Source organism: Puma concolor, chromosome B3 (genome assembly GCF_028749965.1).
Source record: "Puma concolor isolate L17-30 chromosome B3, mPumCon1.1.hap2, whole genome shotgun sequence".
Classification (NCBI taxonomy): domain Eukaryota; kingdom Metazoa; phylum Chordata; class Mammalia; order Carnivora; family Felidae; genus Puma; species Puma concolor.
The window spans coordinates 16724456-16742030 of NC_141672.1; the positions used below are offsets into that span (position 1 = coordinate 16724456).

Below are 17575 nucleotides of genomic sequence, written 5' to 3' on the forward strand. Positions count from 1 at the left end.
AAATCTAATCACATCAAATGACCAAATACATATTCAGTGCCTACTATAAGCAAGATGTGGTTATAGGTGTTGTGATTATTAGCATTCTGTCTTTATGTGTATCTTCCTTGGAAGAGACTGAATTCATTTTCATCAAATGAATGCCAGAGAAACAGATGAGCTTTGGAGAAAAGAGGAAGGACACTTTTGAAGAGTGTTTAATCCTCCTTATTATCCACCCACCCATCCTTCCAGCACCCAATGACCAGGATATTGTTTCTAGGCTCTTGACAGTAGCTCGGTTTTCTGCTGTTGTTTCCCAGTGGATGAAACTTTAGCTTAAGTAAGCTAGCCTTATGTAAAAAATGAGTGTACCAGCATAATCCTACACAATTTGCCAAACATTTGTTGAGTTGTGAGGTCACATTTTTACAGACTACATTTGCATGTGGGAAAGAAACTTATTCTCCTGCCCTGGAAACTCCATTCCCACTGACGGTGGGGAAAAACACTTAAAATTTGTACAAGGTATTTCAGTCTGGGCTGGCTTATGCAATCTCTTAAAGACTTGTTTAGTATCTTTTGGATAAACAGTCAAATCCAACAAGACTCCTGTTGCCTTTAGGACTCCTTTTAGATATCCCACAGAATGGCACCTCCCATAAGATGGCTCTTGGGAGGAAAGGAAAGCTTACCTGTCCTCTCTGCAGAGGGGGAAGGGGGTGATGTCTACCTGCTGGTCCTGGTGCTGGCTGTTCTCTGGTCCTCTCTGGCCTTTGAGAAGATGTCCTGCCTGTCCATCTGGCATCTTCCTGATAGTCAACATAACTTATGATCTGACCTAGTGGGGGTCTAGTGTTCCCCCTTACCTGTGTCCTCACTCTATCTGCAGATCTTCTAGATCTTAGCAGTCTGCTCCATCCTGTCCTGGCTCTAGGTTACCTACCTGCAGCTTTTGCCACAGAGATCACATTTCCCCCACGGTGATCCATGGTAGACCCATTGGCCCTCCTCACTCTTCCATACCCTCCCACCTCTAGGAGCATGTGAGAATGCTTAAATACCCTCCTTGCCCCTGTCCCATGAGTCTACCAATCCCCAGGTATCTTTTTTTGCATAAGCATGGTATGCCCCATGTCTATTTCCCTGTTTCTTGCTGTTTTCTCATTTTGGTGTGGGAGTTCCCTGAAGGTGGTCCCCTCCCTGGTCCCCAAACAGACTATGGAGCAGAAACCCTCTCTGTTTCTGACTTTTCTCATTGACCTCTCTAGGTGTGATGCCAGGGACATGTCCTCTCGCTTGCTCTAGCTTTCTCTACCCTATGGCTTTCTTCTAGAATCAGACGGTACATCTGCTTCATCTCTCTGCCCAGTGAGACATCACAAAGTAGTATTTTCTTTCATGAACTATGACTTTTGGATAACTCCTTCCTTTTTCCTGGACAATAAACTGGGCTTTAATGATGGAAGGGCATTGAGAGAACATCACTTATATGGGAATGGAAAGTGTAATCACTTTAATATCTTCTAAATATGATTCCTGCTACATCTAGAATGTATAGAGCTCTATGCTCTTTTCCAGGAAGGGACCTAAGCATTGGTTTGAAGGACATACAGAGGTGAATAAAACATGGTTTCTGCTCTCAAACAGCTTTTGACCTAGTGGAGGGGATACAGGTGAACACCACTAGCTAAGGCATGGCAAAGAACCCACATGTGTCCTCACCACCGTGCCATGAGACCAGAGAGGGGAAAGACTGTCCAGCTTCCTTAATCTGACAGCTTTCAGTCTAATTGCTTCTCGTCAACTCTGCTAGTTGGAGACCATAGCCAGAAACCGTTTCGGTCATGGTTTTTGAATCTTGATGATTTCTGTCTCTTAGCAGCCACAGGTTAGGACTGAACTCGAGACTGGAAGGGACCCACAAATATACCCCTTGCCTATGGACCGTATGCCAGTTGTATCCTCACTGTGGGAGAGGTTGTACCTTTATTCTGGGTAGGGGTAATTGATAAAGAAGGGCCTGGGATACGGCTGCATTATTAGAGCAGGAGTTGTCAGAAGTATGGCCTGCCTACATCAGTTCCTGGGGAACTTGTCAGAAATGCCCCACCCCACCCCTACCGGATCAGAAGCTCTGGGAATGGGGGTGTAAAGGAAAACCCTACCCAGTTTTTCCCTACAGTATGTGTTTTGTGTGTCTTTTTTTACTACTCACACAAAACACTCCACTTCTGACACTTCTGGTCACCACACGTGTGGGAATTTTTCTCCACAACAAACAATTCTGCGGCACAAGCTTGGTGTCCCGCGATGTAACGCAATTCTGATGCTGTCTACCTGGAGCCAGGGTCAGATCCCACTGGATGAGGACTCAGTTCTCCATGACTGCTTCCACCCACTTCAGATGCCAACTGCAAGTAGGTTTCAGGTTACCCACAACTTCTGTCTGATCTGACTACAAAGCAGGCTCCCATAATCCCTCCTCGGGTTCCATTCATCTGCTAGAGCTGCTCACAGAACTCTGGGAAACACTTACATGGACCAGTTTATTCAAGGATGTGATAAAAGATACAGATGGACAGCCAGGTGAAGAGATTCATTGGGTAACATCTGGGAAGGTCCCAGGTGCAGGAGTTTCTGTCCCTGTGGAGTTGGGTGCATTATCCTTGCAGGGTGAATGTGTTTGCCCACCTGGAAGCTCCCTCAACTCAACTTTGGGGATTTTTAAGGGGTTTTCCTCAGGTAGAGCATGATCAATCATGAACTCCATTTTTAACCCTTTTCTTTTCTCAAGAGAACGGGGGTGAGGCTTAAAATTCTAACTTAAATATTTATTTGGTTCTGAGCGAGCAAGAGAGAGAGCGAGAGAGAGAGATGGAGACTGAGCAGAGGAGGGGCAGAGACAGAGAGGGAGAGAGAGAATCCCAAGCAGACTCTGCATCATCAGCACAGAGCTCAGTGCGGGGCTCAAACCCACGAACCTTGAGATCGTGATCTGAGCCGAAACCAAGAGTCAGTTTAGAAGATTCTAAACTTCTAATCATGTCTTGTTCTCTCCAGTGACCAGTCTCATCTATGCCCCATCCACGAGCCCACCCAATCACCTCATTAAAGCAAGACAGTCTTATGACTTAGGAATTATAAGACTTTCAGGAGCTGTATGTCAGGGATGGAGTCAAAGACCAAATATTAGAAACAGAGATGCCCCTAGGACTTTTATCACTTAGGAAATCCCAAGGGTTTCAGGAGCTCTGTGTCAGAAAGCCCGTCGAAGACCAGCTATGGATGTCTTATTATAAATCACAATGTTGTAGCAACACAGCATTCCATTTTAACAAGTCTTCCACATGACTCTATTGCATGCAAAAGTCTGAGAACTGTGACTCTAGTCTCTAAAACTGTGCAACTCAACACCTGGACCCAGGGCCTGGCAGCATCAGCATCACCTGGGAATTTGCTAGAAATGCAGTGTCTCAGTGTCTGCCTCAGAATTATTGAACAGAGATCTTTTGAACCAAGATTCCCAGATGATTCTTATAAACATTAAAGTTTGAGAATCATTGCTCTAGTGATGGGACGTACAATCAACCTGGCTTATAGGTAGGTGATAGGTAGACGGGATTTTTTAGAAGAAAAGTATGCTTCTTTCTCTCTCTGTTCCAGCAGGCCACCTCCAGTCAAAGCTTTGACATCTGAGAGGCAATGGTCACACTAAAACCCAATTGTGCACACACAAAAAAGCAGCTTTATTTTGCCTCACTGGTCTCTTCTTCCTTCTGAGACACCAACCTGCTGAGTAGCAGGGTACAAAAAGTTATTCTGCTTGTGAATTAAAAATCTCGACCCCTTCCTGCATAAACTGTCTAACTGGTTTAACTCAGCTACTTTGGGGTAAACACTCAGTTTTACAGGTAAGTTCCACGTACCCTAGCTCCTCCCATGATGGCTCTGGAGTGGAAGAGGCTTACATGACCTTGTGATGGCAGGGGTGAGGCCAGGTTAAGCTGCTCATATGGCATTCTATGCCAATCAGAAAAAAATGCATCTTCCTTAAGACACTTTTCTTCCAGTCATGCTGATTCTGTTAGAATACTTCGCTGCCAATGCTCCAAAGCTGCCATAATAAATGTATAAATCCACAATGTCTGTGAAATGAACGGTGCCCCTCAGACATGGATTTCTTGTGCAGTGCTCAACCAGCACAACTGTACGCTAATCTCTATTTGGGTACTACACTGATATGCTTCATAATGAATATGGGATTTCTCCCAGAGGCTTGCAGCTGTCTGTAGGGAAAGCACATTGCTAGCATTGACTCTTCCCTCTCACCAACTCTGGAAGTTCCCACTGCTCCTCAGGTTGTGAGGTTGAACATTTGTCTCTGACATATTTATTCTAATTTTTCCTTGTCTCATCCCCAGGGCCAGTGGGGTCAGGATGCCAGGCTTTTCTATTTTCTTGCATAATAAGAGCTTCCTTTATCTCATAACTTGCTCTCACTTCCCGTATAGGAGACTCCGAGTGTAAGTCATCTAGTTTGGTTCTTGATATGAAAAGGAAGCCTGAGGAGTTTCAAAATTTGTTTCTTTCTCCATAATGTCTAGCTTTTGACACTCTGCTCACTAGTGACTCACAGATAATACTGACTTCCTTTTTCTAGCTAAAATTCACCCTTTTTCTGAAGTGTGAAAACACATCGCTTTAGTGAATGGGCCCCTCAAGGCAGCAGCATTTATTAGATTTGAAAATATATCAGGAAAGGTCTTACAAAAATTGAATTATTTTACCTTTCTCTTGCAGAACTTTATTGAAGCCTGTAAAAAGAAGCTCAAAGACTCCAATGTCTTGATTTTTTTTTTTTTTTTTTTTTTTGGCAATTCCCTGATGTGAGAGCCTTGGTAGACATTTTCTGAGTCCCAGGTTGCAACAGGAAACAGTTTAAATGGTTATTTTGCTACCATTTAATAACAATGGCCACTAACTTCACCAGCTAGACATGTTCTCATTGCCCTCTCCATTATACATCTTCAGCCCCGCTTATTCAACAATCTTACAGCACCCTCACTTCCACGTTCCACATTCCAGTAAGACCCTTTGGGGTTCTAAGAAGGAAAAAACCCTGACTCAGATTGATTTAAAGAACAAGGAGGTTTATTTGGTTCATGTAACTGTAGTGTGCAGAGGCTCATCACATCATAGGACCCAGGTCCAGTGCTCTGCCATTCCCTGAGTTCTTCTTTTCTTCCACGTGATGGATATTTCATAATCACAAAATGGCCATGAGATTCCAGTACCTTAACTGCCTAGCACATCATCCAGAGCAAAAGCCAGAGCCCTTATCCTAGCATTACGAGCAGGTTAGGTCACATGCCCACCACTGGACCCACTGAATCGTTGGTCCAGGGCATTGGGCTGCTTTGATTGGCTTAACTCAGGTGCATGGCCCACTCCTGAAGCCAAGAACTAATGGATTTTGAAGGGAATGTCAGACGGTTTCTACTCAGTCTTGTCAATGAGCCCTGTGCCCCAGGATAGTCAGGGAGGCAGCAAAGAGCCAGTGAGGTTACACTGGTAACATGACAGCTTAGGTAACATCCGTGGTGATTTGTTAGAGACTGGAAATCGAAGACCACTGCTCTATTTTCTTAGCATGGTGTGAATCTCCCTGATTCTGGTATGAACCTGAAAGAGGAGGACAGCCCAGTAATGACTGAGATGGAATTTCCTATAGCTTGGTGGTATCTGGGCTGGGAGTTGCAATTAAATTCATTTAAAGAAAAGGTAGCAATTCATATATAAATTATATATAAATATACATATATATTTAGCATTGAATCAACGAACAGACTCATGTTATTGAATAGTCTGCAATACGATCAAGTCAATTTTCTAATATCTTACCAAAGATTTGGGGAATGAACATCATAAAATTTCTTATAAGTAAGGAGTGGTAGATGGAAATCAACATGACACGACCTGTTTTTATGGATTTAAGATGAATAATATGTCATTGATAATATCTGTATCTGTTTTACTTTAACAAATGTAAAAAATGTTAATTAAGGCTTTCTAAAAAGGACACTCTCTCTCTTCAAACTTACTTTCCCATATAATCTTGAAAATTTGCAACCAAAATCCAAATCGTTGCAAGGGTTTCAGATACTGAACTCTAGGGCTAGGACAAAGTATGAAATTGTACCATTCTTAGTTCACTCCATTAACTAACTTATCATTTATTCACTCAACAAACAATTCTGATTACTAGTGAGAACACCCTTAATAGTAGTCCTTTTAAGGGTCAGAACAAGATGTGTAGAGCAAGAAGGAGAATCTCTGCTTATCTCAGACCCTGCTTTGCCTTGGCAATCCTTTAATCCAAGGAAGACTGGACAAGTGTTACAATGAAATAAGTAGGTCTTCCTTTCCCACAGTCCCTTTGAACACAGATATCACACTTTCCCTTCTTGGATGAACTGCCAGTGATGCACCAAAGGCATTGCCCTGAAGACTTAAAATGGCTTTCCTTAGCATCAGCAAGTGTCATCTCCATGAATGGGTGAATGGCATGAGAACATATTTTTTAGGTATATATATCGAAAAACACTGATAGAGCCTAATATATCTGGCCCTCACGTGCGTCCTTGCAAAGATTCATGGTACACCTCTCTGTGGCATTTCTACAGAGGCACTTTTTAGTCCATTATTTCAATCCTTTGATGTGCTATAATTAACTGTGAAATGAAATCAGGGTTTCCAAGTTCATCCATTTGTTAGTAAGTGTCAATAGTCTTGGAGCCAACACCATAAATTGTACAATAATTTTGAACAGGATTCTTTTGGAAGGATGTTTACAAGTTCAATTACATACCCGAGGGGGATCAATGAAATGCCAGGAACTCACGTTAATATTTTTCATAGCACCGGCAAGTCACATCATTGTAGAGCAAGATTTCTTGGTTGTATTTGATTTGAAATTAATGGAGCACACATTTCCTCAATAACAAAATTTATATTTTTATTCTCAGAGCTTGCGGCGAACAATACGGAGTCTTCCCTAGCTTGTTTTTTTATTGGCTTGCTTTTGGAACACATAATTGCAACATTATTTGAGAAATCATAACCTATTTTCTAAATGTGTAAAGATTCACTGGTGTTTCATAAAGGGCTTAACAAAATTATAGGCAGAAGAAAAACAGATTAGAAGCCATTATGTGTTTAATGATATGTAAACGCCATTAAGTTATGACTGCCTTACTTATCTTTGGGGAGGTACAGATGTAAACGATTCAAAACAACAGATATATTTTTAGTGCTGAGATATCACAACAATAAATTTGAAATTAAAAGTCATACAGATATTGAATTACCTCTTGAATTTCCTAGATAATAATTTTATCATAGTAGAACTGCAAACTTCTGATGTTTCAAATGTGTTACATGCCTATGTATGTGAAGGGTGGCCAGGATTTTCTTACACGGGTAAGACAACTAAATAAGTCATCCACGTTATACCCACAACCCTGCAGTAATTACACAGTGTAGCCTGTGTTCTCTTACATGTAGGGTGAGCTATTTTGAGCAGCTGGAAAAAAAATATATGTGGAGTTTAAACCAAGTGAAATTATCTGATGATTACTGAGCTTTCCAGGAAGCACAGAAACAAGTCATGCAAACTGAATTTCAACATTTCCCCCCTTCATTTCCAATTTATAGGGAATATGTCTTGTGTCTTGGATAGAAAAACCGTCAGATTATGGTACTCTGCTCTTTGGGAGTGGCGGTCAGCCCAGAACAACATACAAGGTTCTAACTAGAACATGATCGACACCTAGTGGCCACAGGCAAGTCCTCTGTGGGATTTGTCTTGGCCAGCAACACATGATGTAGCAAGAAAAGGATCTTTGGAGGAGAAGGAATCCGAACTCCCACATAGCTCCCCCTCAACCAAGTTTGACCCAATTTTGCCATTGTCAGCTTGTTCCTGCAAACAAGGGGCGTTCGGCGAATGCAACTAAATAACATGAACTTAATCACCTTGTGCTCCATCTTTAAGCTGTATGAGAGGCCAAAAAAAAAAATAAATAAAAGAAACGAATGGTCATTTTTTTTTAAGTTGAATCCAGTCAGGTGTTTATTTTATAAACAAAGAACAAAACAGGATGTTCCTGCTTTCTTTTATCTATTTATTAAAAATTTTTTTTAATGTTTATTTATTTTTGAGAGAGAGAGAGACAGAGTGTGTGTGAGCAGGGGAGGGGCAGAGAGAGGGAGACACAGAATCTGAACCAGGGTCCAGGCTCTGAGCTGTCAGCACAGAGCCCAATGGGGGGCTCAAACTCACCAACTGTGAGATCATGACCTGAGCTGAAGCTGGACGTTTATCCGACTGTCCGACTGAGCCACCCAGGTGCCCTGTTCCTGCTTTCTTCCCCATCAGTTATTCTTCCCCATCGGTTTCTGCCCAGAAGATGTAAATAAAACAACTCAGTCAGAACTGGGTTTTTCCAGAGTACTATTTTCCAGAAGAGTCTTTGGCTGCAACTTCTGGCTGAGGGAAAAAGAAGGGAGTAGAGATAGGCAGAATCTTAACAATGACCTAGTAAAAAGACTGCTGATCTAGTAAAAAGAAAATGAAAACACCCACGTGGCACATGATTTCAGAAATTAAAGAGGTAATACATGTTCTCCTAGTTGGTATTAGACATCTTACATAATAGTACAAACATGTGCTGAAAGATCCCAGGAATTTTTGTTTGTTTGTTTTTGTGAGACGGGGCAGGTTGTTGGGTCTGTGAATATGTGTTATTTGCATGTGGGTGTGTCTGTCGGAGGAACAGCCTACTGATGCATGGCAGGGTTCTCCAATGGACCTAGACAAAGATGTCTATTATCACAGAGGCCTTCTCGAGTCAGGGTGTTGTTGTAGCTGTTGTGCTTCCATAGCAACCTGTGGACCGGTTTAGCCAGCCAAGAACAGGGGCTCATGCATAAATGACAGATTGATGGCAGTGGTGGCTGGACTAAAAGCAGCCCAGGTCAAGACAGATTCGTTGGAAAAAGAAATGCCCCCATGCCATGCATCACAGATTCTATTTTAAAATTGGCATTGTGGGGCGCCTGGGTGGCGCAGTCGGTTAAGCGTCCGACTTCAGCCAGGTCACGATCTCACGGTCCGTGAGTTCGAGCCCCGCGTCAGGCTCTGGGCTGATGGCTCAGAGCCTGGAGCCTGTTTCCGATTCTGTGTCTCCCTCTCTCTCTGCCCCTCCCCCATTCATGCTCTGTCTCTCTCTGTCCCAAAAAAATAAATAAACGTTGAAAAAAAAAATAAAAAATAAAAATAAAATTGGCATTGTGTAGGGGTGCCTGGGTGGTTAAGCACTGACTTTGGCTCAGGTCATGATCTCACGGTCCGTGGATGTGAGCCCCACGTCGGGCTCTGTGCTGACGTCTCAGAGCCTGGAGCCTGCTTCAGAATCTGTCTCCCTCTCTCTCTGCCCCTCCCCCGCTTGCTCTGTGTCTCTCTTTCTCTCAAAAATAAACATTACAACAATTAAAACTGGTGTTGTGTAATTCAAAATGAATAAGTTTGCAAGGTCAACAGAGGTAATTGGTAAATAATTGTTTACCTGATCATAACATTAAAGAATGGAAATATAACGTCTTTGGGAGAATTTATGGCTTAAATTGCCAAGAGGAAATGGAATAAATGACGTTGGGGAAGCAGATTTGCCAAGGTTGCCCCTAAGCAGATGATGCTGTATCATTTGATCCAAATGAGGTGGTTATTTTTGGTATCTTTTAACTTCTCCTTCACCCACAAAGCTTCTTCAGACTAGGTAGGAATGGAGGTTTTAAAAACCTGTGCTCAGTTTGCTCACTGGCCTGTCTCAGATGTCTAACTTTAGAGTTCATGAAAATAAAAAATAACATTCTGAATAAGGAAATGAAAAGGGAGAAACTTAAACCAATTAAAGACGGACACCTGCCCATCTGTTCATGGTGACGTCCACAGAATTGTGAACTGCCAGGAGCAGGCGCTGTTGAGAATGTGCCACAGAGCCAGGAACAACGGAGACCCTTAAGTTACCTTAACGGATGTGCTTAGCCACCCGGAAGAAGTAAAGAGGGCAAGGGTGTGCTGCAGCCAGCCCTGGTCAGCTCACGTTGCTACATTCCTGCCCCAGTGTCCTAAGAACTCTTCTGTCTCTTGGTGACAGGGTTTTGGAGTGATGGGGGTTCAGAGCTGATGGCCAGGAGAGAATTCTTGAGGTGTTTTTGGTGCAAAAAAGGTGGTTTTATTAGAGCACGAGGACAGGACCCATGGGCAGAAGAGCTGCGCTGGGGTTGTGAAGAATGATTGGTTATATACTACGGAGTCTGGGGAGGTAAAGGCAAGAGGAAGTTTCCAAAGGGATTTTCATATGCTAAAGAAGACTCACAGGACACTGGAGGCCTAGTTATTGTCAAGTGAAGGTTGTTTTTCCTTCTAGCAAATCATTACTATTAAAACGGTAGGGGGTTCCTGGAGAAATGTTATACTCCCCCTGCCTCAAGTATTTGCCAATGGGCTGAAGGTTAGAAAGAAATTTAACTTTACCTTCTTGCCTTTGTCCCCCATTATCACTATGGAGGGGTGACAGTGGGGCTCCAGGAAACCGAGTCTATAGGTTTCTGGAGATTAGGCTATGGAGAAGATTGCCTTTTTTTCTCGTAATTTACTAAGATACTTGTAAACTGATGGAGACTTATGTCCTGCAGGACTGTGATCTCTGTTAACCATCTGTTTTCTTTCCTTTCCTTTGTTCTTGGGCAGCTGGGAGTTCCTGAGGAATATGAGGCATATCCCACCTGGGGGTGGAGCTTGGAGGTGACTTAGGGGGTGTGGGTTGGGCTGCGGGGTAGGATGAGGGGGGGGCGGGGTGGTCGGGAGCGGGGCAGGAGGGGTTGTTTGCAGGGTGTCAGCTTGCCTTATGCTCCCTCATCACTGGGTAGCTGTCCACGTATCTTGACAAAGATGAGAATAACTAGTAATAATGAACATTTAGAGATCTCATCACAGTTTTACAAAGTGTTTTTCATGCCTACTTGTTAAAAGCAAGTGTTACTATTGCCCCCGCAGTCTACAGAGACTGAGCCTTAGGGAGAGCATGAAAATTCTTTAAGGTCAAACAGTTCATAAGTGGATGATGGGTGGCATTCCCATCTGGGTCTTCTGCCAACAAAGTCCCAGGAAGATAATAGTGACAAGGTCTTTCTCCTTCCAGACAGACTTTCCCTTCAATGGAGGACTGTAATTAGGAATTTAAAAAGCTTTTCAAAACTGAAGGGTTAACTTTCCAATGTTGGGACTGTAGGTGATTGGAGATCCTGTCTAGAGTGCTTTGCCCTGAAACCAGGAGAACATCCCCCAACCATGGGCTCTCCGAGACTGGCCTGCTCTGACAGGATGGATAGGCTGCTCGAAGATTTTGGCAGCTTGGTTCATTTTTAACTTACCCTACAACATTCTAAATCAATGATTCTGTTGCTAATCATTAAGTAGGACATTCTTATTAAGGGTGCCACGGATTTGTATTCGCCGCATCTCTTTATATAGCCAACTGAGGGAAAGTCCTGACCAGCTCTTCGTAACAGATCATCTTAGCTACTATCCATGTAACTGATTATTTTGCCAGAGGTATTCATTAATAAAACAACTCTCCTTTTTTCCCTTATTCTGATATAAGTCCAATGACTCTCCCGAATAACTCTTCATGCGTATAGATCTTTTGCATCCCTACAGAAAGAAATGGTCGAAGTGTTAAGAACAAACAAACCAACAAATATAAAGGAGGAAAAGCAACTCTAGAGGGAAGTCAAGATCTTGGGGTTCAAGCCTGGCCCTGCTTCCAACCTAACTGTGTGATCTTGGACAAGACACTTAATTGGCATTTGAGTTTCCAGATGCGGGCAACATTGTTTCCAGACCTCTCACTTTTACAAGTATTCACGTTACAGGCTGCCAATAATTTACCAATAGTTAATTAACAGTCGAAACTCTTTTAATTACTCTTCATTTTAGTGGTGGATCTTTAGCTTTTAGGCATATGTAAGTGTATCTCAGCATGACCAGACAGAATCTACTAATTCTCCAGAGACTTTACGATCAGAAAAATGCAAAGAACAGAGAGTACGCAAACAGCCTCAGAGCAAGATGGCTTTCTCTTGTGTACCTGAACCATCACTGAAAACTCTAATAGAAAATGTAGACAGTATGTGCACTCACTGATTTATTAGTGTGTGTCTACAACCTCATTACTGAAAAGATATTAGTCGGGTTTTTATTGTTGTTGTTGTTGTTGTTGTTGTTAACAGGTAATGTGAGGGCATCAAATGGTACCAAAACATTTGTAATCAGATCATTTTGCAGGGAGGAGGAGTAGAAGGACAGATCGGAAGCAGAGAGGGAAGAGAAAGGAGAGAAAGAAGAGAAAGAAGAGAAAGAAGAGAAGGAGAGAAGGGGAGAAGGGGAAGTGTCTGATAAAAAAAAATCTTAAAAAAAAAATACTTTGGTTCATAAAATTGTTTACCTAATGAATGCTTACTTAAAATTAGGCAGAGTGATGTCCACAATGAGAAAATACAAATATAAAAGAATACATTGTATCAAGATTCTCTATTCAAAGTCCAAAAAGAAGTCCCTGAATGTAAGATTTAATGCAATAAGTTTCTTTGTTGTCTATAATAGGTCTTTTCGTCTAGACTTTAAACTTCTGATAATTTCAAGTATGTTGTACTTAACTGTAAAGTTTTTAAAAACTATCATTTTAAAGGAGTAAAGAAGGTCTCTGAGCAGCTGAAAGAGCTTTCACAGAGCTCATAGATTTACATCACGGAAGAGGCCTTCAGACTCTTGCTCAGAGCCCATTTGCTTTTTGTTTGTAAAAAGTCTTACAGTCTTAATGACTAGGTTTCCAAGTTGATGCAAACTTCCTAAGACTTCATGAGACCATTTCTTCTGTAACCCCAATACTTAACACAAAGCCTAGTATAAAAAGAGCTCAATAAATATTTGTTAACTAATGAGAAGGTTAGAAGCAGTATTTAGTAGCTGGGGTGTTGGAGACAGGTACATACAGTTGGGAAAAAGGATAGTTGATGGTCTGAAATCCATAGAATGACTGAGAAAAATCATGAAAAGCAGACACAAAGCTCACTGATTTAAGGACATAGAGTTCCATACATCTCACTGACCTCTGAAAGGTTATAGCATATATTAAAAAAAAAATCAATAATTGCCATCAATAATAACGATCCTGAGTCACTAGGATAATATTAAATTTTGTTTAATACTCATTAAAAAAGATCTTCTGAAAGATTTCCATTGAAGAAGATTAGAATATTCAATTGGAACACCTACTCCCCCCCCATGCTAGATTTCCTCTTCAAAATGTAAACTTGATGATATGATACTGTGTACCTTAAAAAAAAAGAAAAAGTCTTCACTTCTATTCCAGGATGTCTAACTCCACGGTGTCTCTGGTAGACATAGAAAGTATGCTTTTTCTTTGCCCTTGTGAGTTATTAAGCTTCCCAGTACAGAATTTTAATATATTCCATATATCAGCTCTTCCTGTTTCAGTTACAAAACAGTACAGAATTGGATCAGCAACACAATTTAAACTTGTTAGTGCCACCGTGATTCTATACATTGTGTAAGTTGGATTCCCGGACTTGTTGTGGTCAAATATATGTTTATCAGGGTTCACATCATGCTCTAAAACGCTGCGAATCAGCAGCATCACATGAAAGGGAGTGAAACACAGGACGAAAGTCAACGTGATGCTAATAAGTAGTTTTATGATTCTCTTCTTTTCGTTGTTTTCCGTGGCTTGATTATGCTGCACAGCTTGGTAGACTTTCTGGTTGCAAATCATTATAATAACCAAAGGTATTGCATAGCCTGTACACGTCCTAAACAAGTTCAAATTGATTTGCCATTTCTCCAAGGGGTATTTGTCATAGCATAAAGTAAAATTAGACTTTTTGGCCTCACAGTATTCTATAGTCGTTTCATCTTTCCACAGAATGATACCGTTGAACATGGTTTCCAACACCCAGATGGACAGGCTGACCGCGAAGGCAGATCTTCTTGTCCTTAGAAAAGAAAACCTCAAAGGGTGGACAACTGCTAAATACCGGTCAACGGCGATGCAGGTGAGGAATGCTGTGCTGCTGTAAAAGTTCATGTACATGAAGAAAGCATTCCCTTTGCACAGAGCATGGGAGAACGTCCAGTTGTCATTATTCCAAGTGTAATCAATCCATAGAGGGAGAGTTGATGTGTAGAGCAGATCTGATAGTGATAAACTGAAGAGGTAAATTCCTAATTCATTTTCCTTCTTTGCTTGCAGAAAAGACACACACAGAGACCCAATATTGGCTGGAACACTGGCTATAACCACAAAGATGTAAATAACTGGAAATAAATAGTGATCGAAGTAGTGCTGTTCTTCAAGGCATGTGCTGTTCATTTTTGTTTTGTTTGTTTTGTTTTGCTTTTCGTTTTAAAGCAGCAGTCGCATTTGGTCTGAGAAGGTCAATAGCAAGGCGAAGCCTTGCCTCCTTCTAGTTTGTTTTTAACATCTCATTCTTTTACTAAAATTTCTCAATTCTTCTTTGCTTTCCAAAGTTCTGATTAATTCGTTAGTGCTTTTAAAGGGTGGACGTAGACTGATTTTCACAAAGATATCAGTGGTTGGAAGTCAGAATCCAGCCTCCTGGCAGTTAGCGCAAATGGTCATGGATCTTAGCGAGAAGGAGTCCACGTTCTTGTTATCACAGAATGCTGATGAAGAACCCCCAGCAATCAACTGGGTCATCCCTCAGTGTCCACAGAGTGTGGTCTCCAACTTGTTTTTCTTTGCAAAACTCAGAGGAGATCGGTGCACATGTGAGTACAGAAGGCTTTGTTTTCACAGAGACTGACATCTCTTTTTAAATGCCTTTGTTTCTGTAATGAAAGATGAACTAGAATAGTTTAGATGTTTACTGGGTATAACACGATTTTCAAATAATCCTCTTTTTTTTCACTGCTTGCAGGTAGCAAAAATGTATTAAATTACAATGAAGGCATTTAAAAAGGGGAATTATTTAATTGACTGCAGTGAAGGAAATCAAGCTGAGAAATTTTTTCTATTTCCAATAAGAATTATCCACAGGGTGACAGATTAGGGGGGAATGCTATTTCTCACTGGACACGATCACAAAGCTAACGTTAAAAAGTCATTTTAGGAACTAATAAAAAAGATGGAAATTTAATGATTTGCTTGAAACCAGTAAATGTTTTGGAGTTGTATGATAAACTGTATAGTTACATGATTTCAAATGTTGGGTTTTGCATGCAATCTAGGTATAAGGCACCTTCAATATCAGCTTATTGGCCAAGAATATGTTGTCACGAGAAATTTAATAAAGTGAAACATTTTAAAATATAGCAACTTGCTAAAACTTCATAAATAATTAAACCACGCTGCCTCTTATGTTTTTCCCTTTGCTTCCTTTGGTGGGCACTTTATCTTCCTCGTACTTTTGTGAGAGAGAGGGCAGAATGTTCTTAATTCTGGGTAACATCTTGGCATCATCACTGTCTGCCTTTTTACCTGATTGTTTATTAGCTAGTTTCTTTTTAAAGGCCTGATGTTATAGATTCACAAAGGAACACAGACTCCATTCTTGTCTTCACAGTGGAGTAGAGAAGTGCCTTTGCTAGTGAGGCCTGTTGCTGCTTTGGATGATTTATGTGATGGGGAGTTTCGGAAGATTTGCCTTCCTGTTGTGTGCTGTGGGGCCTCGATGAGACCCAAAGTCCCCCTTTCCAAGCGTCAGTGAGCCCTGAGCACAACAGAGGCCTTGCCACCACAAGCCACAAGGGTTCTGCTAGCAGAATAAACATATGCAGAGTACATCTTTATACAGCACTCTTAAAAGAAAGTGGAGAACTAAATTTCCCGAAATCTCATTGTTTTCCCACACCTAGAAATATGAACACAATGTGAAAAAAACCACCTTTTAAATCAATGGGTGAAACTTCCAGAGAGAAAAAGAAAATTGTGATGGAAAAAAAGAAAGTGGGAGCTGAGATCGGGAAGGTGAGTGAGCAGAAAACTCTGAATGTCCAGGAGGCATATTTGGATCAGAAGAACTAACTGGAGCCTCTGAATGCAGGGGAGCTAGAGACACAGCCCCAACCCACGCAGGCAGGAAGTGGCCCTCCGCCACCCCACGCAGGTTGGAGTCCAGGAGCCGCTGCCCACAGGCAGAGGGTGAACTAGAAAAGAAACAAAATAAAATAACAAACCGGACAGCCATCTGCAGACAGCAGAGAAAGTTGGCAAGTTTGCTGTCTCAGCTTTGTTTCTCTATGGGGCTATGATGGAGAATCCCTGAGGATTCACGGCCTCCGGCTGGTCTGCACTTGGGAATGGGGTCTGAGTCTACATTATTTTTTTTTTAATAAGGTTTTTAAAAAATGTTTATTTGTTTATTTTGAGGGAGAGAGAGAGAGAGAGAGCACGAGCAGGGGAGGGGGAGAGAGAGAGAGACAGGGAGAGAGAGAGAAAGAATCCCAGCAGGCTCCTCACTACCAACAGTGTAGACCCTGACAGGGGGCTCGAACTCCCGAACCGTGAGATGATGACCTGAGCCGAAACCAAGAGATGGATGCCTAACCGACTAAGCCACCCAGGCGCCCCTGAGTCTACACTATTAGTTTGGTCCTGTAAACTGCAGGCCAGCCATGAACTAGTACCAGACCTATGCGCTCACCTTTATCAGTCATCAAGGAAATACAAACTAAAACCTCAAGGAGATACAACTAGGAACCCACCAAAATAAATAAAATGAAAAAGACAGAAGGCAACAATATTGTGGTGAGAATTAGAGCTCCTGGGACTCTTCTGTCCTGTTGGTTGGAAAACTGCTTTGGCACTTGTGTATATACCACACTTATATATGGTTCAGCGATTGCTCTTCTAGGTGTATGGTCAACAGAAATACATACGTATGTTTACCAAAGGGCACGTGGTAGAATGAGGATATCCACAGTAGTGTTATTTGTAACAGCCCCCAGTGGAATGGCCACTTGGGGTAGAATAGATAAGTAAATTGTGGCATAGTAACATAATTGAAATCTATACATCAGTGAGAATGAACACATCATTGCTGTGTCCAATAACACAGCTGAAGCTCAGAAACACAATGCAGAGCGATAGAAAAAGGCAGGCACAAAAGAATATGTACTAACTGATTAAAAACTAGGTAAAGTTAATCCATGCTTGTCCGAAATCGGAGTAGTGGTCCACTTATTAAAGGCTTCCTATGTGCTGGGCACCACATTAAATGGCATGCATGTTTGTTACAATTTATCTTTTACTACTATTCTGTGCTATTTATTAAAATTGAGCCACACATTAACTAATTAGCCCCCGAATACCTATCTAATCTTTCGTACAATTTGGCTATAATCCTAGGTTGGAATGCTAAATAAAGCCTCTTGACTCTTAACTATTTTGCCTTCTACTTTTTACATACAAATGCCTTAGAGGGCACCTGG

General features: G+C 41.6%; 1 protein-coding gene across 3 annotated transcripts in view; it reads right to left on the bottom strand.

Annotated features, from left to right (window-relative positions):
- The window catches only part of GPR65 (G protein-coupled receptor 65), a 94537-nt gene that overhangs the window by 57716 nt on the left and 19246 nt on the right, over positions 1–17575 (bottom strand). Inside the window, exon 3 of one of the 3 annotated variants that reach the window (XM_025918968.2) lies at positions 13292–14974. The exons of the other annotated variants lie outside the window; for them this stretch is intronic. Coding sequence (XP_025774753.1) covers positions 13470–14495 — 1026 coding nt within the window. The 5' untranslated portion in view covers positions 14496–14974 and the 3' untranslated portion in view covers positions 13292–13469. Of the gene's footprint in view, positions 1–13291; positions 14975–17575 lie in introns of those variants that run through there. 3 annotated transcript variants of the gene reach the window in all.